This window comes from Coturnix japonica, chromosome 34, assembly GCF_054131305.1.
Source record: "Coturnix japonica strain WE chromosome 34, WE-NBRP24, whole genome shotgun sequence".
Taxonomy (NCBI): Eukaryota; Metazoa; Chordata; class Aves; order Galliformes; family Phasianidae; genus Coturnix; species Coturnix japonica.
Genome location: NC_140696.1, coordinates 1,525,320 through 1,549,185, shown reverse-complemented (window position 1 = coordinate 1,549,185; position 23,866 = coordinate 1,525,320). Strand labels below are relative to the sequence as shown.

At 45.1% G+C, this 23,866-nt stretch overlaps 2 protein-coding genes across 28 annotated transcripts in view; both read right to left on the bottom strand.

Moving 5' to 3' along the window:
- Positions 1 to 451: 451 nt before the first annotated feature.
- On the bottom strand, positions 452 to 8,436 carry DLAT (dihydrolipoamide S-acetyltransferase). 5 transcript variants are annotated; one of them, XR_014938195.1, is made up of 14 exons: positions 8,092 to 8,435; positions 7,729 to 7,830; positions 7,287 to 7,411; positions 7,020 to 7,176; positions 5,767 to 5,893; positions 5,234 to 5,418; positions 4,602 to 4,767; positions 4,344 to 4,411; positions 3,952 to 4,044; positions 3,710 to 3,861; positions 3,101 to 3,216; positions 2,653 to 2,815; positions 2,380 to 2,516; positions 452 to 2,090 (listed from the first exon to the last, which is right to left on the bottom strand). XR_014938195.1 is itself a non-coding variant. In XM_015883821.3 (14 exons), the coding sequence occupies exons 1-14, from the start codon at positions 8,305 to 8,307 to the stop codon at positions 1,961 to 1,963; spliced, it is 1,893 nt and encodes a 630-aa protein (XP_015739307.2). In that variant the 5' UTR covers positions 8,308 to 8,434; the 3' UTR covers positions 452 to 1,960. The 5 variants fall into 5 exon arrangements, 2 of the variants coding, with proteins under 2 accessions (XP_015739307.2, XP_085381981.1); XR_014938194.1 differs by having other exon boundaries at positions 3,090 to 3,216; positions 3,754 to 3,861; XM_015883821.3 differs by having other exon boundaries at positions 3,754 to 3,861; positions 8,092 to 8,434.
- Positions 8,437 to 9,352: 916 nt separating this feature from the next.
- Positions 9,353 to 23,866, bottom strand: part of DIXDC1 (DIX domain containing 1) — a 33,237-nt gene continuing 18,723 nt past the window's right edge. For 6 of the 23 annotated variants that reach the window (XM_015883815.3, XM_085525828.1, XM_015883813.3 and 3 more), the window contains 15 exons: positions 21,491 to 21,603; positions 20,155 to 20,303; positions 18,112 to 18,201; positions 17,952 to 18,005; positions 17,741 to 17,791; positions 16,657 to 16,761; positions 16,112 to 16,165; positions 15,461 to 15,565; positions 15,311 to 15,382; positions 14,521 to 14,607; positions 14,200 to 14,361; positions 14,011 to 14,077; positions 12,382 to 12,490; positions 11,726 to 11,834; positions 9,353 to 10,303 (listed from right to left, as the gene is read on the bottom strand). In XM_015883815.3, coding sequence (XP_015739301.1) covers positions 10,118 to 10,303; positions 11,726 to 11,834; positions 12,382 to 12,490; positions 14,011 to 14,077; positions 14,200 to 14,361; positions 14,521 to 14,607; positions 15,311 to 15,382; positions 15,461 to 15,565; positions 16,112 to 16,165; positions 16,657 to 16,761; positions 17,741 to 17,791; positions 17,952 to 18,005; positions 18,112 to 18,201; positions 20,155 to 20,303; positions 21,491 to 21,603 — 1,513 coding nt within the window. In that variant the 3' untranslated portion in view covers positions 9,353 to 10,117. Of the gene's footprint in view, positions 10,875 to 11,725; positions 11,835 to 12,381; positions 12,491 to 14,010; positions 14,078 to 14,199; positions 14,362 to 14,520; positions 14,608 to 15,310; positions 15,383 to 15,460; positions 15,566 to 16,111; positions 16,166 to 16,656; positions 16,762 to 17,740; positions 17,792 to 17,951; positions 18,006 to 18,111; positions 18,202 to 20,154; positions 20,304 to 21,490; positions 21,604 to 23,866 lie in introns of all 23 variants that reach the window. The other 17 variants (XM_085525833.1, XM_015883818.3, XM_085525840.1 and 14 more) reach the window with 7 other exon arrangements.

Genomic DNA, 23,866 nt, shown 5'->3' with positions numbered 1-23,866 from the left:
GTTTCTCTGTAACCTAAGAGGTCTGTACAGAAGTACCTGGGGATTTGCAGCTATCAGAGCTGGCCTGCTGCAGGCTGCGAGCAGCAGTGTACTCACCACCAGCACTCTAAGCACACACATGAGGCATAGACCTGCAGGCTAACAAACCTATTCCAGAGTCATTTACTGTTCTTACTGCAGGGAGAAAGCCAAAGCTTTAGTGAGCCAGAACTTGAGCTGCTGCTGAGAAGTGCAGCAAGGAAGGTAGGAAGACTCAGGCTTGGTTCTGTGTGACTCAAGACTCAAGTTTGGTGCGACAGTCATTAAGCATGGGATAACCTGGGATATCTGTGATTACAGCTGAGGGTTATTAGGGTGAGTGTCACTGTTAGATGGAAAGGCTGAACAGCTCTGTTTTGCCACAGCGGTACAAACAGCCACACGTGACTCAACAGAAAAGCACTGCAACATGTTTTAGTAGTTGTCAATTCAAAACTTTTAATAGAACGTAGGTTCACAAGAGCAGGTCTGGAACCCAGATATTTTAGAACATTAAAAAAGAACCCAAAAACATAATGCACTTTTTTTTTTGCTTAAGCCAGGCATGAAAACCAGCTAACACAGCAACCAGACATTAAATAGTTCCCACAAAAATATTTAATTTCCACAGTATGTTCTTTCAATATCTTTAGTGAGTTTTGTATCAGAACTTTACAGGGGACTGTACTTAATGCGATACACAGAACGACAGATCAGCTTCATCTGTTTTTGGTTTTTGGTTCAGTTTTTGGTTCACTTCTCCCCCCTGTTCAATTCTCCAGGTCACGCTGAAGTTACTACACAACCCTCCTTTTTACATGAATGTTTCCATGTGGAAAGTGGAATTTAAGCACATTCAGCACTGCACCCCTTTCAGGATACAATGACTGGGGTAACTGGACTCAAGTCCAACAAGCAATTCCAACATCTCACATACAATATATACACGGATAGCACATTCTGCTGCTCACTGAGGCTGGAACAACACAGACAGTTCAGGGAAGAACTTTAGTACAGTGACTAATGCAGAGCTTCCTATGTTAGAATGCCTGAAAAAGTTGTCAAATGTTTGTGTCACCACATGATTAACACCCAGGGGTGGGATTATGAGCATGTGCCATTTGCCTACATGGGTTCCAACACACAAAGTCTCTTGAAAATTCTGCAAAAGTTACTTCCATGGCATCATAGTCTGATACTAACTCAGCAAGAGGAAAAGCAATTAAAGAGTCTTCATATGAGAAGCACACGTAAGTGAAAGTCTACAACAAGACAGCACGTTCCCTGTGGTATCTGAGATATGATACCACAGGTATTGGTGTTCTTTCACCTTTAAAGTGCTCAGAAGGGATCCCAAAGCTGAGAAGTTCCAAACCAGTGCTAAATTCCAAAAGAGACTTGGAATGCTAACACTTGGCCTTTGAGAAATTATTCCCAGCGGCTTCAGTCCCTTTAGTGCATCTGCCATTGCCACCCCATCCCAGCAGGAGAACAGAATAAGGGAATTCAGCTTCTGTGTTTCAGTTACCATCTCATCTGAACTCCTGTGAAGAGATGTTTGCAATTCAAATTTCTGAGAACAGAGGCTGTGAAATCACCTGCTGTGCACCCCACCTCATCCAACATAGTTTAGAAACAGATGGCAGCACACACACTGCCTGGATCATTTTGAAATCGGGGATGCTAAACTGTTTTGAAAGAGTTTGCAAGTTAACCAACTGTATAAACATACAGTACAGCTGTAATATTGCCTTGAATAGCATTTCTGCAAACCTTTTCTCTGTACAGACTGGTAAGAACGTTACCAGATAATATAATACATATTTAAAATTAAAAAAAAAAAAAAAAGGAACTCTTTTAATAAGTCTGAATACTAAAGTCTAAATAGCTCGTTTAAAACAGAACAGTGTGATCCAGGAACATTTTGCTTTGCATGTTTCAATTATAGCAGCATGGTTACTGGCTTTTCAAGGAAATTCTTGAATTCAGCAAGCCACTGTGCTCCAACAGCTCCATCTACAACACGATGGTCACAGCTCAGTGTAACGGACATCATACTGGCCACATCAAATCTGGAAAAGAAAGGAAACAAAAAAACATTCGCAGAATTCTCTACAAATTGCTGCCAAAGGTGGTAACGCTAACAAAGCCAAACTGCTTTTGTCAGAGAACTGGCAACGACAACAGAGCTTGGAGACAGATTCTGTCTCCCTGTAGGCACTGGACAAAACGTTCACACTGGAAAGCAGACCGTAATAACTCCTTTTCTACAAGGGAAAAACACAACCGTGTTTATAGCTGTTATTTCAGAGTTTGAATCCAGAAGCAGAATGCAGAACCAGAGGAATTCTGGTTACTTACCCTTTCTCATTGTCAGCTGGCACCAGCCTTTGCTCTGAGGAACCAACTGCAAGGATGCAGGCTTGAGGCGGATTGATTATGGCAGAGAAATTCTTAATCCCATACATTCCTAAATTGGAAATTGTGAAAGTACCACCCTACAGGAAGACATTCACAGAAAAGTCAGAAGAGGTGTTTCACGTAGAATGACTGAAATATCACAAGACAGGCTTTGCTCATTCTGAACATGGACAGAAGCCAATGGCAGCAGTAATAGCAAATGTAGTTCCTCACCTGGAATTCATGTGGCTGAAGTTTACCTTCTCGGGCTTTCGCTGCCAAAGAGACCACGTCCTTACTGATAGAAGCCAGGCCCTTTATATGTGCATTATACACAATAGGAGTTATAAGCCCTGCAGGAGTGCTCACTGCAACACTAACATCCACTACATGATTTCTGCAAGACACAACAGAGATGTCAGTTACTCAAGCAAGACAAAGAAAAAAAGATAATAAAAAACATTAAGACAATTCTAAGTTAATATTCACTTTGCAACAACTATTTCACCTTGTGCACCAACCTCAGACACAAGATTCTCAGCAATTGGATTGAACCCCCTTGATCTTTGTACAAAACCTGCTCCCCTCCCTTCTTGAAATATCACCAGATCATCTGCTATTGTGCCACGAACTCTCTACTGAACAAATAAAGTTTCTGGCTTCGACCGTACCATAAACTTACTGCCTAATAACTGTGTCCATCCATGAAGAATTTGCCTCAGGCACTTTCAAGCACGCCAGAGCAGAAGCTTTAATTATAAAGTCGTTGACAGAAAGCTTAACATTATCCGAGACCACCTGTAAATGAAGAAATACGAGTTGTCAGTTTGTCCCTCACACGTTAAATAATTTGGATAGTCGCTGCCATGGAGCCTTGTTTAGAGAAAACGTAAGAAAACAGTCATACTAACTGTAAACATTAATATCAGAAGTGCCAAGATAACGTAGGAGGTGAATACACCTCCTTTACAATTTAGGGCACAATTTTTTAGTGTCTATTTTCCCCAGTCTTAGCTTATAATTAATATATTTTGCTTCAAGTTTTTACCCTTTCTCGTCTTAAACACCTTTTCAATCTTTTTCCCTACTTTTTGTCTGAAAGAACAGGACACAACCACACAGAGCACAGAGTGGCTCTCTTAGGGAAGTTCGATGTCAGTGCACTGCCCCTTGGTAATAGTTCTCCTGTCACTGACAGTCCAAAGCTGATCCACAACACGAAGGTAAGACACTGAAAGGACTATTTTTCTCCAAGTCAAACTGACATATCACCAAAAAACGGTTGGCAAACCTGTGAGAGAATGCAGCTTCACCATGGCTCCCCAAATACTTCACCTGATTAAGCTCTTTTCGTAGCACCAGTACTTCTCCCATGTTTACATCAACAGAAAGATAGTAGTGAGGTATTGTTTGTTTAGACTGCATCAACCGCTGAGCAATGACCTGTAGGTACACGACAGAGATGAAAATAAACGGATTTAGGAAACTCTAGATTGCAAATCACAGTGCCAGGAATGGCAAAAATATTCTCACCCTCCGAATGTTGCTGATAGGGATATCTGTGAAGGTCCCCGCTGGTGCTGCTGCAACTGCAGCAGCTGCAGGTATTGCTTCTACTGCTGGAGCCTACAACCAGAGAAGGACAGCACTGTTGATAGGACCATACAAATATCAATTGCAGAGTAGCTCAGTACGTGAGGCAAGCACTGAGGCTATGCTGTCTCTTGCTTCAGAGCAACAGACACTTATTCAATCTCTGGCCACAACTAGATTCATGCCAAACCCTACTACTGATTATTAAGTGTAGTACTTGAGTGATTTTGAAACATGATACTGATATACACAGCTACGAAGTTCCTAAAATGGCAAATCCTGCCAGATGATTGTTCTGCATACCCATTGTTAATGACCTGAAGTCTACTCACTGGGGCAACCTTTGGCGGCACAAATGACTCCACATCTTTCTTTGTGATTCTACCATCTGGTCCAGTACCTGAAGGTGTCAAAGAAAAATGTAAGAGGATTAGTAGCAAAAGGGCATTGCTTCTCAAGGAGGTTTCGTTCAACAGAGATTGGTGGGGACAGCTGCACAGCAAGGATGTTCCCAGCAGGGAAGAAAGCAAAGAATAGACAAATATGCAGCTAGAGGGACAAACAAACACCTGACAGTGAGAGCACCTTACCTTTCACTAGTGAAAGATCAATTCCTTTTTCTGCTGCCAGTTTCTTTGCTAGGGGACTAACCAGGATCCTTCCCTTCCGGGGAGGCAGCCCAGCTGTGGGGACTGTTGGAGCTGGAGGAGCAGCAGGTTGGGGAGGAGGAGCAGCAGCAGCAGGAGTTGCCACCACCTTAATAGAACAAACAAAGCCATCAGCTTCATGACTGTTTTGCAAAACAGTTAGTCAAGGGAATAACAGAACTAATCTGTAATCTAAAAGGATTCAGAAAGGCTTCTTGCACTGGAAATTACATCGGAAACTTCCAGTGCAGGATGTCAACCAACCTATTTAATTATACACCGAAACAGTAAAATAATGAATTTTATGCCCTCAGTTTTCAGGGAGGCATCGGAACTGGTAAGAGCAATAGGTCAAGAAGCATTCATAACAAATGTTGTTCTAGTTTTTGGAGGGCCAACTAGTTGACCTAAGAAGTGATCTCTATCACAAATGCACAAGTTAGCCTTGCACTCACAGAATCATAAACTTTACTGGAGTCAGGGCTTCACAGTCTAACCAGCACCACACTTCAGACCCAGCCAGTGACTCTTAATCGTCCCTGTAACTTTTCTCCCTGCCTAAGAAGGGTCCTTACTGGTGGAGGAGGAGGTGGAACTTGTGCCTTCATGTCAGTTACTGCAGTCTCTTGGTAGTCAGCGAAGGCAGGAATATCAGACTCCTTCTCCACAATGATGCATAGGGTTGTTCCTAATGGCACATCTCTTGTTCCTTCAGGCACCAATATTTTTGCCAGGTAGCCTTCCTCCTGTACTTCAAAGCCTGAAGGGGAAAGAAACAAAATTGTTTTGGTGCCTGTCACACCAAACAGTAACTCTGAAAGACTTCAGTAACTAAAGCTGTGTCTGTATCTGGTAGACAATTCTTTTTTTTTATTTTTTCAGTGTAAAAGGTAGGAAATATCTCTTGTGCACTGTACATTCCTACCAGGGACTGATGGGCAAACAGTTATTTCTGGGAGCTCCAGTGGTTCTCTCTCCAGCAGCATGAGAGCAACAAAACACTTTTTAACTGCCCCACATCTTCATGTCCTGAGCAGCTGGGGAACAGCCAGCACAGAGGCTCCTCTAGATCCTCCCTCATCTGTTCTTGCCTTTGGAGTTGACTCACCTATTGTGGCTTTGTCTGTCTCAATTTCTGCTAGTAAGTCTCCCTCGTTCAGTTTCTCCCCGACCTTCTTTTCCCATCTCTGCACTGTGCCCATTGTCATGGTGGGTGACAGAGCTGGGAGAGCAACCTGTAAGCCAGAGTACGAATGCATCAGATTTTGGAGACTCAAAAGGAACAGTGACATAGTCGAGAACTCTTGACTAAATGATGCCAACGTAAAGGAGCAGAAAACGTTTAACACACTCTTAGATCTGTTTCCATTACAGCAAAGCACAGTTTCGTGCTGTATCTCAAGTTTGGCTTCTTTTGTCAAGGCAAGAAAACAAGCAAATGCAAAAATGAAGAAATCTAGATAATTAGTACCATCATCCCTGGGGACAGTCTTGCAGCTGCTGTCTGTAAGGCTCAAAGGAAGGCTACAGCAAGTTACTTTTGACTCTGACAAACATGCCTCGTTCCTGTAACAGCTATACAGACTTGTCTTCCACTAAGCGCTTAAATGTGCTGTAGGTTTAGACACATACTGTGTAAAACAAACACAGCACACATAACAGCTTTAGAACAGAACTGGGCAGATAATGCAATTAACCAAGTAGCTGAATTCAAGTCAGATCAAGAAGCACTGAATTAATACCCAGTTCATGTATTGACTTTCCATAGCATCTCAGACAAATCAGTTTCTGCACGTCTTTAACTGTGAAAGGAGATATTTTGGATCTCGGGTTTCAAATTAACATCACAGAACTACCCTGCTATAAAGTGCTCAGACAGAACAACGATGGATGCACACTTCAGTATCTAAGCAAACAGATTATCCACAAATAGAGCTCATTTTCAGTTGCTCACAGACACATCTGGTATGTTCAGAGTATCACAGACTTCTGGGTTCTGCTGAGATCTGAGCAGGGCCCTCAGGCCACTCACACTAAGTACAAAGTCTTTTTATATCAGAGCTGTCCAAACCAAAGGAATGCAGCAGTTTTTTTCTCATCTGCTCAAGTAGCCACGAGAAACAAGTTATCTCCTACCAGCAGCTGGGATAACAAAAATCATTGTAATAAGAAAACTTTCTGGGACCACCACAAACAGCTGCTTTAAGCACACACCACTTTGAGAGCCATGTGCTCCTGTGGTTGTAGCTAATGCTCTCCTGTTCCTGACAGTATTTATGACAAAACGTCCTAAATCAAATGAGGCCAAAAAAAAAGAAAAAGCATGCAACAAACCTCAGATGGTTAATAATGCTCTGTTACCTGCATGTGAGGAGGATAAGAGCTGCCAGGAGCCTGAGGAGAAGGCGGAGGTGGGGGTGAGGGTGCTGCAGCTGGAGGAGGAGGCACTGAGGCTGCAGGGGGAGCAGATGCTGCAGAATCCAGAGTGTAATTTTTAAAGGCATCGACATGTTCAGGCCTAAAAAAAACCAAACAATCAGACCAATGACACTGTCATGGCCTTTAGCACAGGGCACACACAAAGCCCCAACAGAGAAAATTCAACTAAAGGGTTTGGAAAATACATACTTCTCTACTGTGATACATATTATGGCCCCAATAGGAACATCTCTTGTTCCCTCCGGTACCAGGATTTTGGCCAGGTAGCATTCCTCCAAACTCTCAAAGCCAACTGTTGCTTTGTCCGTCTCCACCTTTCAAAGAAAGAACAGGACATTGTTATGGAAAGGGAACAGCCGTGAGCTCAGAGCCCTCCAGTGCCATAACGTGGGGTCTGGGAGCACAGAGCCCTGGCACAAACCAACAGCTCGGGAGAGGATTCCTCTCGGAAGGGGTGGGTGCTCCTCCTGCACAGAAGGAACAAACCCAGCAGCCAGTCCTGGCAGGCTGCAGGTAATCCATCTCCAGCAAGATCTTCACAAAACGTGCTCAAGAGAGGGCGGGCAGTGACAGAACCCAGAGCACACCCGCAGCCCAGTGTAAGCCCGGCACACCCCGCGCCCTCCGATACCTCCGCGATGAGATCCCCTTCGCTGATCTTGTCGCCCTCCTTCTTCTCCCAGCGCGCGATGGTGCCCATCTGCATCGTGGGGGACAGCGCCGGCAATGCCACCTGCAGGGGGAGGAGCAGCGTCACGGCACGAGCAGCCCCCGGAGCCGGAGCTCGGGGCAGGGCGGGACGGCAGGAACAGCCCGACTGCCACCTCCCGGCGGGGCAGGAAGGTGGGATGGCGCTAAGCGGGGGAGCTGTACAGAACGGGCCTAAGGGCGCCGGAGGAACGGCGGGCGGTAGCGGGGCTCGGGGAGCGCGGGCAGGAGGGGTGGAGGGCCCGCAATGCCGAGCGGGGCTCGGAGCGGGCGGCAGAGCTCTCACCTTCTGGTGCGCCGGCAGGCTGCAGCGGCGGCACGGCACGAAGCGGGGCCAGGCGGGAGGCGGCAGCAGCTCGTTGGGCCTCAGTGCCGGACCGCGGCCCCGAGACACGGCGCCCACCGCCGCCGCGCGACCGGCCCCGGCGGAGCTGAGCGCCCGGCAGCCCCGCGCCAACCCCGCGGCCCCCGGGGCTACGCGCTGCGCCAACACCCGCCACATACTGCACCGGAGCCGCCGCACCGCACCGCACCGCAGCACCGCTCCGCCGCTCGGTGACCTCCTCCGTCCGGGCGCGGCGCCGCACGGCCCGCACGACACTGCTGCGCTGCAGTAAAGCGCGGACGGAGGGGGGGGGGGGGGGGGGGAGGCGCGGAGTGACGCCGTGTGGGCATGCGCCGCGTCCCGCCGCGCTCCTTAAGGCAGCTCGCACAGAAAATGATGAGCACCAGGTCGAGTTAATACGAAAATATAATGTAACGTATAACGGGGTACAGCGTCAGCTTAAAAGTATGGGAGCGGGCAGTAAGTTGGCAGACAGGCAGAAATAAATACGGATTCCAGCCAACGGAGCGGAGGTCCCGCGTGCAGCATGAAGAGCACGTTTACAAAACAAACCCGCTGAAGTGACTGCGGTGGCAGCACCATTTCATGTAGATACAACAGCTCCTTTCCCATTGCAAACTGGGTACCAAAAGGGCAAGGTATCCCTTAGAAGCTCTGATAACAGCTCCGCCATCAAACAACATGAAGTGGCAGCTACAGACCTTGAGAACTGTCTCCATAAAATCCTGTCCTGGGTGTGTGACCCTTGGCTGAAATAGAACCAATGAGCAAAACTCGATGAAACGCTTGAGAAACAAACTGCAATTGAATTACAACTGATTCCAATAGAACAACCCCATGCTGTATTTAACAACCCACTGAAACACAAGCATCAGAAAACTATTTCCAGGGGGGACGAAAATCCTTCTTTTCCAAGCGAGATGTGTTCCCCTGCCTGCAGCTATTGATGCATTTACACGCTGATGAGCTTTTCTACTGATACCAGCCTCTGTCCATAAAGAAAAAGTCACCACAACAAATCATGCAGAGCAGCAGCTGTGCTGCCCTTTGCCAGGCTGGCACAGGGCCCTGTAAAACCCTTCAGCTCTTTCTTGCTTGTACAAGCGGGCAAAACATAAAATCCAGTGGGAACTAGTTGAATTTCCAAAGTAAAATAAAGTCAAACCCAGTGTTGTGTGAACAGAAGACAATACAAAACATCTCAGGATCCACCAGAGAGAAAAACACCATATAATGCGTGCAGAAATATACAGAAAGCACTTGCACTGGTATAAAAATATCCACGGTCATCAGACAATGTAAACTGGTACAAAATAATTCCAAACAGTAACATATTTACAGAGGGATGTGTTAATATAAAACAGTAAAACCAGGTTCACCCTCTCCCAGCCTCATGCACGGTACAGACATGTGGGCAGGCCGTGAAAGGGCCACACAGACCAAGAATGAGCAGAGCCTTGACTTGCCATTTGAACTTTAAAGTCAACAGTGCCTGCTGCAGACCGGAGCCAGCGCTGCGCAAGTGGAGCTGACAGGTAGCAGGAGGACAGAGCAAAGCAGGGGAAAAACAGAACAAACAAAAGCCAAAACAAACAATCCCCACAAAAGCCTTAGGGATCTGAGGGCTCTCAATCGTCCAGTCTTTCAGAAGCCCCAGCAGTAGGCATAGCAAGGAAATGGTGCCACTGATAGGACTTATCCTATAAGTGTATTTATGTTTGGTGGCTCTGGCAATCAGCAGACAGTAGCACAGTGATGCCTGTGCACAGGAGTTGACAATCAGTTGCTGTGCTAAGAAAGAAGGCAGACAGGGCTTAACAAAGAGGGGGGGGGGGGGGAGGGGTGTCAAAAGTACCTTGAGGAAGCAGCTGATTGCAGTTCCTGCCTCCCCAAATGAAAACTTTCAGCAGAAAAGCAAGTACCAAGATCCCACAGTCCCCTGGCAACAAAACAAACCCAGAGGACCTCAGAAGTACATCTTTGGGGGACAGGCGGGAGAAGCAGGGCTAGGAACCAGAAGCCTGAATCTGGAAGAAAGGGAGCTTTGCCAAGCAGATGATCTTTGCTTCAGATCATGCATAAAACCTCCAGAAGACTGTCTTCCTTCCCCAGGTCCGCTCAGTCTGGACTGTCCACAAAGTTCACTCTGCTCCTGCAACACATGCAAGTTCAAGACCAAAGCTGGTCAAACCTTCTGCTCACATAATCTAGCCGTTTCTTCTGACTCACAAAGGCAAAACTTCATATTTCTGCTATCAGTGTAGATTTATGCAACACTTTGTACAACAAACCAGAGGTGAGATGCTCAGCTCATGGACTGCAGCACATACAGCAGGAATGGAGAAGCAGGGGAAAGGATGCATCATTAAGGCCTTTAGGGTTTAGTTGACAGGAACAAGCAAGGTGTTTCTTTCCCACAGATAACTGTTTCAGTCCCACAACGGTGTCTGTATTTGGCCACAGAAGGTCAGGTGTCCATGCCAGGCCTCCATGCACACAACATGCACTACCCGTTGTTTGCAGAGAAGCCCTTTCTCTTGGCAGCTTGAGTTGGACTCCTTCCAGCACACATGCTTTTTGGTCATTCTCTGAGCTCAGCAGCCAGTTACAGGTTTCCATAGTGACAAGACCTAAAAGCTTGATTAATTCTCCCCATGGTCTTCTTCCACCCAGGCCACAATTTTCCCCTCCCAACCAGGAATGATGTCATCATCATGGAATACCTATGAAAAAAGAGTCCAGTCACATCTGAAGTCTGGACACTGCTCTCCCACATGTGAATAGTATTAGAGGCAGATACCAAGTCAGAGATCCTAGTTACAATTCTACAACACAGCTCACATAACTTACACCTCACCCAATACTGATACACATCTCAGTGTTTTCAGATTTTAAGTTCAAAACTAGTTCAAAACTTTACAGTCATGATTTTTTTTGTTGTTGTTAGAAAAAAATAAACACAGGAAACATGCCCCTTCTTATCCATCAGAATCCAATTCCCATCTGTTTCTGCAGAATAGCTAACTAGTCGGCTGACTGTCCCCAAGGGAAGGTAACCCTTCGCACTTGTCTTCATCAATTTGTGAAACAGGAACCACCCTCAACAACCTTTAATGAATCCAATCCATACCAACACCAGCCTAAGCTCAGACAGTGGTATAGTGCAGCACACAAAGGAAAAGGTGCCACAAACATGGCCACCTCTGAAAGACCTTTAAAATGAAGTAGGAGGATGTTTTTTTGTTTTTTTTTTTAAATAAATGTTGCAACAGATTTCATAAAGCCACTATAAGAGCCAGAAGTGTAGCCTGTATTTTGCCAACAGCCTTTGCCTACAGGGCTCTGGAAACCCCAGACAAGCAATCATGTTAGTATCTTTGCTCTGGCTGCAGATGAAAATATCCCATTTTTAGCTTCTTAGAAGAGGAGCTTAACCTACAATTGTGAAAACTGGCAGTTTGCTTGAAGACACGCTCAAAGATTTTTTTAGTTTAGAGGTGATGTGTCCAAGGTCTCCAGGGCTGTGTCACAACACTAAACTCAGCACTGGCCAACAGTTAAATTCCACACCTACCTCCTCTTTGACTGTGCCAAACTCTGGATCCAGGGCTTTGAAGTGGTACCGGTGTGTTCCTTCACGATCAATAGCTACCTTAAAATCCTTCAGTGTCACTTCCCCTAACCTGCAAAAAGAGTCCAAAACTATTCCATAGTACACTGGACAGGCTTTATCTCAAGTGTTATTGTATGACATGCAGGGGCACAGCACAAGTCAGGCTAAATACTCAGAACATCAGCCACAAGACTGTACCCCTCCAGGAACACACCTGTCAACCCCAAGGTCTTCTTCAGAGGAAGAATTTCCTCCTAGTTTTCTAGGAACCACCTCAAAACAGCCTTTCTCCCTTTCCCATTTTCATTGACTGATGTGTTTTTTGGCACAGGGGTCCTGTACTTCATGCTACATGCCAGAATAGAACTGTTTGGATGCCTTCTCTTTGAAATTAGTTAAAAACCAACAAATTTCCTAGAGCTCTAAAAACAAAAAAGTGTCAGCTAGGGGACTGCTTTAGGCAATTATCCTCATTCAGTGGTATAAAACCTAGTGCCTAAGTTAACGCAAAGCGAACCTGTGCTAGTGGTGACCATACCCAGAAGAGATCAGACTAATATTTTCAAGGAAAACAAGCATCTCCCAAATAACAGAAGCAAGGCAAAACTAAATCTCACCTCTTTGGTATGTTGACCATGAAAGGTGTGAGGGATCGGTCAGTGAAGTACAACACTTTGGTGCAGGCACTGGTACTCATCACAGGTGTGCTGTGAGAATGAGGCAGTTCTGCAAATGAAAGAGCCCAGAGCACAATAATAGGAGAACAAACTGTCTCACACCACAGCAGGAGACAGGAGGTGCTCTTAGCATCAAACTTGCCATCAAGAACAAAGAATCTCCAGGTGGGATGAGATTCTTACAAGGGTAACAATCCCTGGGAGGGACCAGGTATTCCTCTGCTTAATGAAAAGCTTTAGATTTTAAGGTAACAACAAATCCAAATGTATTAGCTTGTAAGATTTTCCTACCAGTGCTCTCTAGGATTCCTATTCTACCTACTGAGCAGCTTGTTGCTTACCATCTACTCCACAGGCAATGACAGGAAAACCCTTCTAGAAGAGGTGACTGAGGAGTAATCCATTCTACTGTTTAGGCTAACTACAGTACCACTTGCCTTCACTTGCAGATGAGTAGAGCAGGATGGTCTGATTAATCACCATCGTTAAGGCAAAAGGTTACCTATATCCTCCCCATCTGCCCACTCAGCTCCACCAGGATGAGTGTTTGTGCACAGATTTTTCTTTGCTAAGTAGTGTTTCTCTCCCTCTGGATACTGCCTAGTATCCCATACCCTTTCAATGTTCTGTGCTGAAAGCTGAAGCTTCACACTGAGGATCTCTACAATTTCAACTCTCAGCATGCAGAAAACAGTACGGACACCAAGTTATAGGTTTTCTACAACTTTTGGAGCCACCTCTTAGAACTCTTTACACCTGAAAGATTTTAGGTTTATGGCTGCCAAACTCAATTTTCCTGCAGTACCACAGGTGACAAAGCCTGCTAAGCCTTAATGAGAAAGGGAGAGGTATAGTACACGTGTAGAGACCCTAAAATCTGCAGTTTATAGGAGAGAAGGGAGAACTCAACAAATCCTCCCCAGCCTCCCTTTCAGATTTCTGAGTATCTGTCCTGCTTTCCTGCACATCCTGTACATGATGCAGGCTACCCTGCTGCTGGATGCTGCAATGCAGCTGAAAGGTGGCCTTTGCCTTTCCCCAGTACCTGGAAACCTCCACAGCTTCCCTCACAGACTTCCCAGGAAACACTTTTAACCAAAGCTTGAAACAAACAGCCTTTACAATGAAAAGCAAATGTGGAGCTGCTGCAGCTGAAGCCACAAAACATCATGTCTGAAATTGTGCTGTTCTGCATACGTGAAAGGAGCCAGACACCGAGGGAAGCAAGAGGAAAGGCATCTGTACAGTTACGTGTCCACTAGATGGTGCAAACCAGCAGTAAAGATGAAATAACATATTTCCAACTCATCCCATGGGTAATTATTTCTACCACAGTACTACCCAAATGGTTCAGACATTTCACAGCATAACAGTACTTTACAAACAAGCTGACCATCTCTGACCTCCTTCCTTTGCTTGGACGCCAAGTGACCAAAGTGGGGATAGTAAACTTAAGTGAAGGGCAGAACAGGTGGTAGATTCCCAAGAAGATGCTGCATCCTACTCTTCACCCAGAAAATCTGAGGAATTAATTCAGAAGTGAAAGAAGAGGAACTGAAAGATGCTTACTGGAGTTTGGAGGCCAGGAGTCTCTACACTCATTTGTTGCTCTGCTTGCTGGTGATTTTCCCCGGATCTAGGGATGTGAAACCAAAAGAATGAAAATGAAGTATTACTTCCCAGCTGGGAAGTGGTAGTTCAGTTCAAGGTTCTGTGTGAAGGGCAGAAATTAAGAGGCAAGCACTAGGAAACCTTTACCCTTCTCTCTTGTCTCTTCTGTGTCTCCATGCGGTGTAGCCGTTCCATCAGACTTGATATGCCCTGCTCCAGGCTATCAATAGTGTGGTGCTGTGGATCATGGCCACTGAAACTGTTCCTCAGGCTACGAAGTGCATCACGAACAAGCTGCAAGTCATTTGTCTTGCCAAGAGACCAAAAGTTAATCAGATTACCTCCAGGCTGCTTTCTTCCTATCTAAAGCCACAGGCCTCAGAAAGGAGAAATAGCCCTTAACAGATTCCAGGACATATGAAGCCCACGCCTCAATCTGGCTGGGAAAACATCCCTTCATACACTTACCCCTCGGTGGGCTGTGGGAGCAGCTCCTTTTCCTGCTGTCTGGAGGAAGCCATTACTCTGAGCATTGTGACTGCTATATGCCATCACCTGTTCAGTGGAAGATGCATGTGGTGCCAGGAATATAAGCGTTAGGAATTCCCTACAGGTCTCAGTTTGCCAACTTCAAAGTGTGATGAGAGGGCATGAAAAACATTCATATACTTTCTGGTAGGTAAGTACATGCACTTAAGGAGCATGCAGGCAGTCCTATAGGCCAGAGCACAAATGAGATTTCTCACGTGTGGGTGAAGAAACACAGGCAGAGACAGGAAATGCCTTCCCACTGCCACAGAGGCCTGTTAAAAACTCTAGAGATCACTGTGCAGGTACTGACAGATACTGGGGCTGGTGCTCTTTCTACCAGAACAGTTCTAAGTTCTCAATAGCTGAGTCACCAGGAAGAGGAGGAGATAAGAAGGTAAGTCCTGGCCTAGCTGCTAGCCTGCATTAGACCTGAAGCTAGAGTCCAGGAATCTTTGATATCCACTTAATCCTGAGCTTTCCTTATTGTTTCATCCCTTATGATTTTGACACCAGAAGCTATGCAAGTGAGCTAACTGCTGAGAGCTCTGGTAAGATGAATGCTTTGTGAAGTAAGCCTGCCTTGCTCAGGGCATGGTCAATTAGACTACACTGAGCTTGGCCTCTCTAGGATGGATATAATTTCTAAAAGACAGTCAGCTAGAGGGTGCTGAACGGAAACACCAGTCCAACAGAGTGATATGTTGACAAATGCTTCAGCTTCCCATACCTCTTCAGCTTCTCTCTTCATGCAGTGAGCTAGCAGGGCTTCTTTGTGCTCCAGCTCCCGCTCCAAATCCACCTGTAAAAGGAACAGAAGAACCAGCACAAAATGAGCCACCAAGGGTAAGTACCAGCTCCCAAGACATCAGCAGCCCACCTGGTTCCACACCTGCTGGTAACTGGCCTCAGAAAGTTGCCTAAGCATTTCATCCAGTTTGGTTTGATGCTGTTGTAAATGTCGATCCTTCTGGCCCAGTTCCTTCTGTAAAAGGAATCAAAGCATGGTAAGGCTCACAATCATCATTATGGAAGGGAATACGTAGTCTGCCAAGACAAGGCTTGTCTACAGTTTGACCTACGCAGTCTGTATCTGCTTAGCTAGATGTTAGATCTGAGTATCAAAGCCTTGTTTGAAAAGGTTAGTCATAATACTGTTGCCTGGAGCCTCCCTGGCCAGTCAAGGCCCATGACTGAGGCCGGACAACTGATGCAGAGAAAACAGATTGATGAGGGATCAGTAGGTAATCGAGTGACAGACTGTAACCTGGCTTCTGCACATTAGACATCCAGCAAGCCAAAAGCAAGACAATGAAAGATCCACTATGAAAATGAGTTTGGGACAGAATACAAGAATTATCTGGTCCCTCTTTCTCATAGCAAACATGCATGGGCTATTGCAACTTATTCACTGCCCACAATGCCATTCCAAGAGGTGAATGAGTGCCAGGAAGAGAGCAGTCACATTCACAGGAGAACCACCAGATACCATCCCCAGCAAAGCCCCCAGTAGAGAGAGAGATTCCATTACTTTGTATTCTGCCAGTAGCCTGTTCCTCTCTTCAACCTTCCTCTGAAGATCAACCTGCAGAAACAACAATTAGGTGTGAAGTCTACATTCCTGAAGAGTTAGCAACAACCTCTTTGTGCCTTGTGCTAACAGAAGGCAGGGTGTGAGGGAGCTGGTCTACTTTCTGGCGCAGCAAACTTTTGAACAGGGCACTTCAGGCAAACACCACGTTGCAGCTCCACCTGTCAGTGTTCTACTTGCAAATGCAGAGAGCAGCATAAGGAAGGAACAGCGCAACTGCACTGAAAACATAATGGGAATCTCCTCCTTGTTTCAGCTGAAGGTCCATGAGTACAGGAAGTGGGGGGTGAGGAACACAGAGGTAAGATGAGGTAAGCTCCACAGACGGCTGTAGATTCTGCAGTGTTTACTGCACAGACCTTTGACTGGTCTTTCACTATCCCATAACCTCAAAAACTACAAACACCATCCTTTGGCTGCTGGAATTCCCAGGGCCACCAAACTCTTTCTAAAATAATAGCAGCAGCAGCAGCATAGTGACTCACATTCTGATTGTGCAACTCTTCCTTGTCCATGTTCGCTCTCAGCAGCTCCTGCTTTAGCTGAAGAACTGAAGCATCCTGTTGAGCCAGCCTCTGCTGTAGAGCATCCTAGGAAAAGACATTGATAGGTAAGTGCAAGACAAAGGCAGAGACCTTTCCATGGAAAGTGATCTAGATCTTATGCACCAGAGCTCAAATGTTGTCAAAGGCCTGAAAGAACAGGAGACATACAGACATCTGCCCCAACAGCCTCTCATAGCCCTTCTGCCTTGCTCTTGCCCAGTGGCAATTTCCCTGCTAATGTTTTAGCATTTAGCATTTGTGACAGAATGATTTCCCTCCTTCTTCCTGAACTTTCTGTTTCAGAAGTGTCCTGACAATTCTCCCTTATGGAAGAAAACAGCAGTGTCTTAGAGGGTGTTTACAGCAGCCTACAGCTCGTGTCTCCAGCTACACACACACAGCAGCTAGAGGGTAGTAAGAGGCCAGTGTCGGGGAGGGACACAAGGAAACAAACTCTCAGCATGATCTAATTGCGCAATGAAATCCTCTCCGAAAAGGCCACAGTCAGGACTAATTCTGTAACTTCTAACTCAGTATTACCCAGAAACTGAGAGCTCTGCCTTGGACAGGTGCTGCTGTCTTCCTTCTCAGAAGCCTAACAGGCAGCTCTAAAATACCTCCACTCAGGAGCAGATTATGAGTGTTCATAACTCTAAAGGGAGAAACTGAGCAAAACAAGACAAAGAGGTGAAAAATGCTGCAGTTGAAAAGGACAAGGATACCTCTTATGCTGTTTTACCTCTTGTCAAGAGTTTGTGTGGCCAGTTCTACTGTGCCTACCCCAACCCTGCAGACAGAAACAGAACCCAGGACTCCTCACTCCTAGCGCCTGTCTCAGCTGCAGTCTCTCCCAAGGACCAGAAACAGAGCACAGGATACCCTACCTCCAACTGCCCTACTACAGCTCCTTCTACTCTCTTGGATTTCACAGAAGTGTAAAACTGATTGCCCTACTTGTACTTATGGGATGTAGCAAACTCCAGAGCTTTAATGTTTATATTTGATGGAGCGTCCTTTTCCTTACCTTTATCCCCTGTAGGTTTCGAGCTTCTTGTTTGTATTTCAACAGCTCCTTCTGTAAATCCAAAAGAGTTTGATTAAATTGCATCTTTTCATCTGTTCAGAATCAACCCAAGTCCACGTTCTCCTTTTCCCACATGGCAAATCAAATAAGCAGCTCCTTAAGCCCCTGTTATTAAAGGCATGACAGAAAAAAGAAAATAAATTCCTCTGACCTTTAGGTCTTGATTTTCTTCCACACTCTGGTCCAGACGACTTCGGATTATGATCTGAACACAAAAACCCATGATTATTACTTTGTAAAACACCTGCCTGTGGCAGAACATTACCTAGGGCTGCTCAGTTAGAGAAAACTAAATGCAACTATGTTCTCACCAGCTGCTCTTCCGGGCAGGCTCCATGTTCACAAAGTTCAAAGGACCCTTCCTGCTCATCCTCAGGTAAAGATCCATTGAGCAGTAAAGCCTGAGAGGATGAAGGAAAAAAAAAAATTCTTCAGAGGTTTAAAAGGAAAAACCAGGCTAGCTAAAGACCCGGCTAATGGTCAGACATATCAACAGTTTCTAGAAGCATGGTGTTAACACCTTCAGCAGCTCCAAGTAGGCCATGTCTGCAGGAGTATGCGAGAATCTCCACTGTAAACTGAATCCAGCCTGAAGGATGGATAATCCTGTACTGTAGAAAGTGTGACTGGTAGGACTGATTTGCTCTAGCTGGTGCTTTCACAGTGACCTTTCTGTCTCAGGCTTATAGGACTCAGTGACATACAGGTATGTGCCAGGATGCTTCACAGTCAATAATTCAAAGTAATGTCTTTTTCTCTTAAATTATTTTTCTATTTTATTTCTGTTTCAACTCTATAGCTACAAACATAATTTGCAGCAATACTCCAGTTCAGCTCCAGAAGATTCAAGGCTGTCAGGCCAGGTTCTGCCTGCTGACAGAATCTTCCCCCCCAGAGTGCTGCAACTGCTGTTGAGTAGCAAGCAGCCAGCAATCTGCATTCAGTTAATGCAAAACCTCTTTGGGAAACTGTTCCCTGAGTGCATCCCAAAGTCTGCCCAGCAGGACAATCAAGCAAGAAGGAGCATAAAAAGCTGTCATGGTTTTACTCCTTATGGGGCACACATACATCAGGTCCCCGGTATTCCAGTCAAACTCTAATGAACTGGAGGCTGTAAGATATTGAACAAGAGGAGGTTGAAGAATAATCAATTAATCAAATCCAATTTCTTGGCTAGCAATATCAGCTGCCTCTTCCTACTCCTATATGATAAGGGAGCAGCAATGCCAGCTGCTCACCCTCACTCCAGAGATGTGGGGCCAAAGGATGGAAGAACGGGACATGCCAGTCCTTCCTGCACTGTCTCTCCCTGCTCCCAGTGGGCACATAATGCAACCGGATTTTACCAGTGCATGAGCACCTATTTTCTTTCAGAGTCTTTTGTGTCCTGTCCATTGTCCACAAGGAAAGCACCCTCCCAGCTGCCTGTGCTTCTCAGACAGTCTCTGCTTTGTTTACTGGCACATAAATATTTACAATTCAAAGCCAGTATGGTTCCCAGCACAAACAGAAAGGAATATTCCTGAGAGAGTTCAGGGTCTTTACCATATGGAACAGGGGCTTTATTCCCCAGGCAGAATCACACAAACACATTGGGTTGAGGGTCATTTGGTCAGAGAGGGACTGGAACAGTGCAGTGAGAAAAAGATCCCCCAAATAAATGGTCATTGGCTGAAGAGGAGTGTGTTAAGCATCATAGTTCAGCCCAGTTCACCGAAAGACTGATGCACACCAATGTGACCCTTGATCACCCTGTGAATCTTGATTGATTTCCCAACATTTCTTGCCTCCTTGCATTACTTCTGATCACAAATCACAGAAAGGCTGCTCTATTCTTCCAGACCACCAGCAAAACCTGCAGGCTGCTAAGTACCCTGGTGAAGAATGGGAACCTCAGCCCATGGGAAAACACTACTGTATCTTTACCATTCTGCATGGCAACATGTGTGCTTTGCATGGCAATAGCATATACACAGGTCAGAGACACAGGGAGGAGCCACCATCCCCACTAAGCAACTGACCTCTTGACAATCACCCCAGGAGACCTCCCTGGGCCAGGACTCTTGCTCAGCTCTCAAGTTCCAGACTCAGCTGCAGGATAATTTACTTCCCAGCTACAGCTGGTATCACAGTATCACAGTCTTGTGCAGGTGGGAAGGGACCTTAGAAATCATCGAGTCCAACCCCCAGGATTCGAGCCTCTGTGCTGCAGAGTGGCACTTCTACCACTTGCGCCACAGGGGATTCGAACCCAGGCCCCCGGTGTTGCAAGTGGCATTCCTACCACTGCGCCACCGGAGGTAGAAAGAAAATGAATGTGTATGGAAAAGCTGGCTGAGAATAGTATCTCTTACCTGCAAACCTGAAATCATCTTCTTTGCTTCTTCCATTTCCTTTTCCAAATGATCCTGTTGTTCCAATAGCTGCTCCTCCCACGAATTCTCCAAACATGACCCCAGGTTCTCTGCTTGCCATTCAGGCTGGAAGTGAGATTCTATCTCTTCTGAAAGAAAGAACAATTGAATGAGGCCATCACATACAGAGAGACAGAAAAGACTTGCACAACACTGTAATTGCCTCTGTCCATAATGTCAATCACATACAAACTGGCATGTGTTCTAGTGGGTATCGAGGAAGCTGCTACAGGTGAGACATCCTGTCTGTTTTCAAGGATTCTCAGTTCTCAATTCTCATTCTTCATGCAAAGGAAGCTTTCCTGAATATGCCTGCATCAAAGATGATCAGTATCCTCCCCCTTCATTAACTTTACTGTATCTGGTGAAGTTTTATGGCTACTTATAGTCGCTACTTAGTTAACCAAAGATGAAACCAGCCAGCTCAAGCTGCTGTGCATCCACAGACACGCAGCTGTAGTACACAGCTGAACAGGCAGCAAGTGCACAGAGAGTGCTGCTAAGAATTTAAGAAAGAGCCTGCCACGGCCTGCCAGCTAATCCACCTGCTGAGGTAGTCATCAAATACTTTTGGAAGAGCACTGAATCAGACTATACTGGCTGAGGCAGCAAAGCATTTCCTAGGAGAGCTTCTGTCATTCGCTGTTGGGATAGAAGCTAACCAGAAAGAGCTATTATTAAGCAGCATTCTTGGAAAGGGAAAAAAAAAATAAAAAAAATCACCTTAGGAGCTTCTTTGAAAACATTTTCTTCAATCTGCACGAAAATTTCAAGTGTAAACTGATGATATCACAAGGCATTTTTGGAAATACAGCAATAACATCAATGCAAACACCACAAGAATACTTCAACTCTTTTCAAAGAGTCACTCAACCTATGTACAGATGCACTGTAAACACAGACTCCTCCAAAAAGTCAAGTTCTGCATCACAGGCTTTACAGGTTCACATGGACTGTGTCTTTAGGAATTTTATTTTTTCTCCCAACACAGCTTAATGATATCGTGATTAAAGCACTGACTCTACAGTGAAAATTGTATGTGATTCTTAAACCTCCAGAGCATGGTGTTTTCCAAGCATCAGTTAGCAAGCCCTCACAAACACTGACATATTAATGGCACCACTGTACTGTTAAAAGTTTTGTGATCTTACTTTATGTGAAGTTGCCCAGTATCCCATTTGCTACATTAATTTCAGTCTCTGGTGAACTTTTTAGTAAACAAATGCAAATAAATCCCAATGAAAGTGCGAGCTGTTAAGTAGTATCAGCAAACTACCTGTTTTAGTTTCTGCTTCCTCAGCATGGATAATCACAAACCCTGCTTTCTCCTCTGCCTGGGTTACAGTGGATTCACTCTTCGTGCTATGGACAGGACTGGGTGATGTGAGACTGCAGAGGATACAAGAAAGAGTTATTTCAGTGCACTGATCAAAACCACTCTCATCTAAGCTAAAAGCAAATATGTGGGAAATCCTGTTAAAAGAATTTTCTTCATAACAGGAATGGAAGTCATCAGCAGTAGGCTGATGATCAAAGTAGGCATGTAACTCACATAGAGGTAACACCACACTCTATTAAAGGTCTGCTCAGAAGCAATTCATAGCAAGTCTTGCATACTGCAAGCTAAACAAAAAGCCGCCTTAACTTTCTTCATGTCTCCCTCCTGGGCTTTAAAAGCATCACTGCAATCAGAAAACAAACTTGAAATTCTAAGGGCAAAACATCTGTAAATGTCAGATACCACTCATCCAGGAGTTCTCAGGTTTAAAGTTCTTGAAAGTATCCAAATAGCTTCATAGGAGCCATCTCAGCTGACTGTGAGGTCCAAACACTAAGCCTTTTCTCAGAAATCCTTCTGAAATGCATCATCCAGATGACATCAAAAGGCAGCTGAAGCTCACTGACCCATTCAACATACATCCCAAGTCTCAGGAACTAATCCTTGCAAGTGTAAGCAGGAGTTAATTTTTCATTCTCCTCAGCATAGAAACAAAGCACAGAGAACAAAAAGGGAAACAACGTGGAAGTAATAGCTCATAGATATTATAGAATATCTATGAGAAGATATTCTCAATATATATGAGAAGATATAGAAGAAAAGCTCCAGCAGCTCGTCTTCTGCATCTTCCCAGCACTGCTGATGCACATTCCATGGCTCTCCCAGAATCAGTGAAGCCTTGCAATATAAATGAAAACTACTTGCTAGCGGCTCTGTCTCATCCATTCCCAGAGTTAGTGCTGGCTTATTTTTCATTTATACTACAGACTTCTAAACAACCTAGTTTTAAAGGTCTGCTCTTTTTAGACTTTCACCACATTAAAGAAAGAGATGAAGGTGAATTAATAAGTGAAAAAACTATAACCTTCTAATGGGGATCTCTAATAGTTGTGCCTGTTCCGTCCTGCTCAAACAGGGCGTGTGGTTGCTTAAGGGCTCCAGGCCACCTGACTTTGCCGAAGGATTTACCTTCAGGAAGACCAACTGCATTACAGCAGTCCTTAATTAAACACATTTTATATATAATATTTGCAACCATTTGCTTGCTACTGCTTATCACTGAATGAGCATACCATGTAAAATAACTGAGAGACCAGTTAATATACCTGGGTTTTGCATTACACAATAAGGATCATAGCTGGAGCTTTCAAACAGCATAAGTACAAAGCTCAGCTGATCTAACAGGTCCATTATCTGAAAGATTTTTTTCCTATGAGCAAGAAATCTTCACTTCCCCCTCCCCCCTCCAACCGAGACTTTGAATGTGCCATCATCCTGATATGGCCACTAGGAAGCACCCTGCTGGTTCTCATCCACGCTAAAGGCTAAAGGATGAGAGACATCCAAGAAAAACAGCATTAGCAACTACTGGATGAGAAGGTGGCAAAACTGAGGTATGAGCAGAGAACTGGAAGGAAAAGTGAACAGAACATGCAAGATATAAAAAACAAGGGAATACAGAACATGGAAATAACATTCCCTCTCTCCCCAAATCTACACCTTTCAGAACTGGATCCACAGCCCAAAAGAAATACAAAGACCCCCAGTTGGGGCAGGGATAGGCTGTACTGTCACTACAGGTTTCCACACCATACACTATTACAGACAATCACTTAGACATTCCTATGTCCATGGTCCCCTGTCTAGGCAGCTCCCTTATTTAAAGAGGCCAGAGGTTTTACATGGCACCAGAAACAAATTCTAAAACCGTGCCAAACAGTGGAAGCGACACTGAAATGCGTGCAGATGCCTGATGAAGCAGTATCAGGGATCATGTGGTTCCATTCATTACGCCATCAATGAGTTAACGCTGAAAACATTGCTACACTTTTTCTATCAGTTGTCAAGTCACTTAGAGCATGAAATATCCACTTACATGATTTTCTCTTTAAAGTATATCATAATTCATGGTTAAAACATGCAGAAATACACACTGGGAAATTAAAGCTATTCCCATTTTTGTGATGCAAACTGTTCCACTTTATTCCTTTCACCACCTCTTGGATTCTTAACCCACATATCCTTGCTCAGCTGAGTCCCAGAGATGTCAGTGTCTGCACAGCCCAGGCTTCAGGGAAACAGCCCCAGCGATAAACATGAACTCCCACAATTTTAATAAACACTCCACCCCCGCTGTTTCGAATGACAATGGCA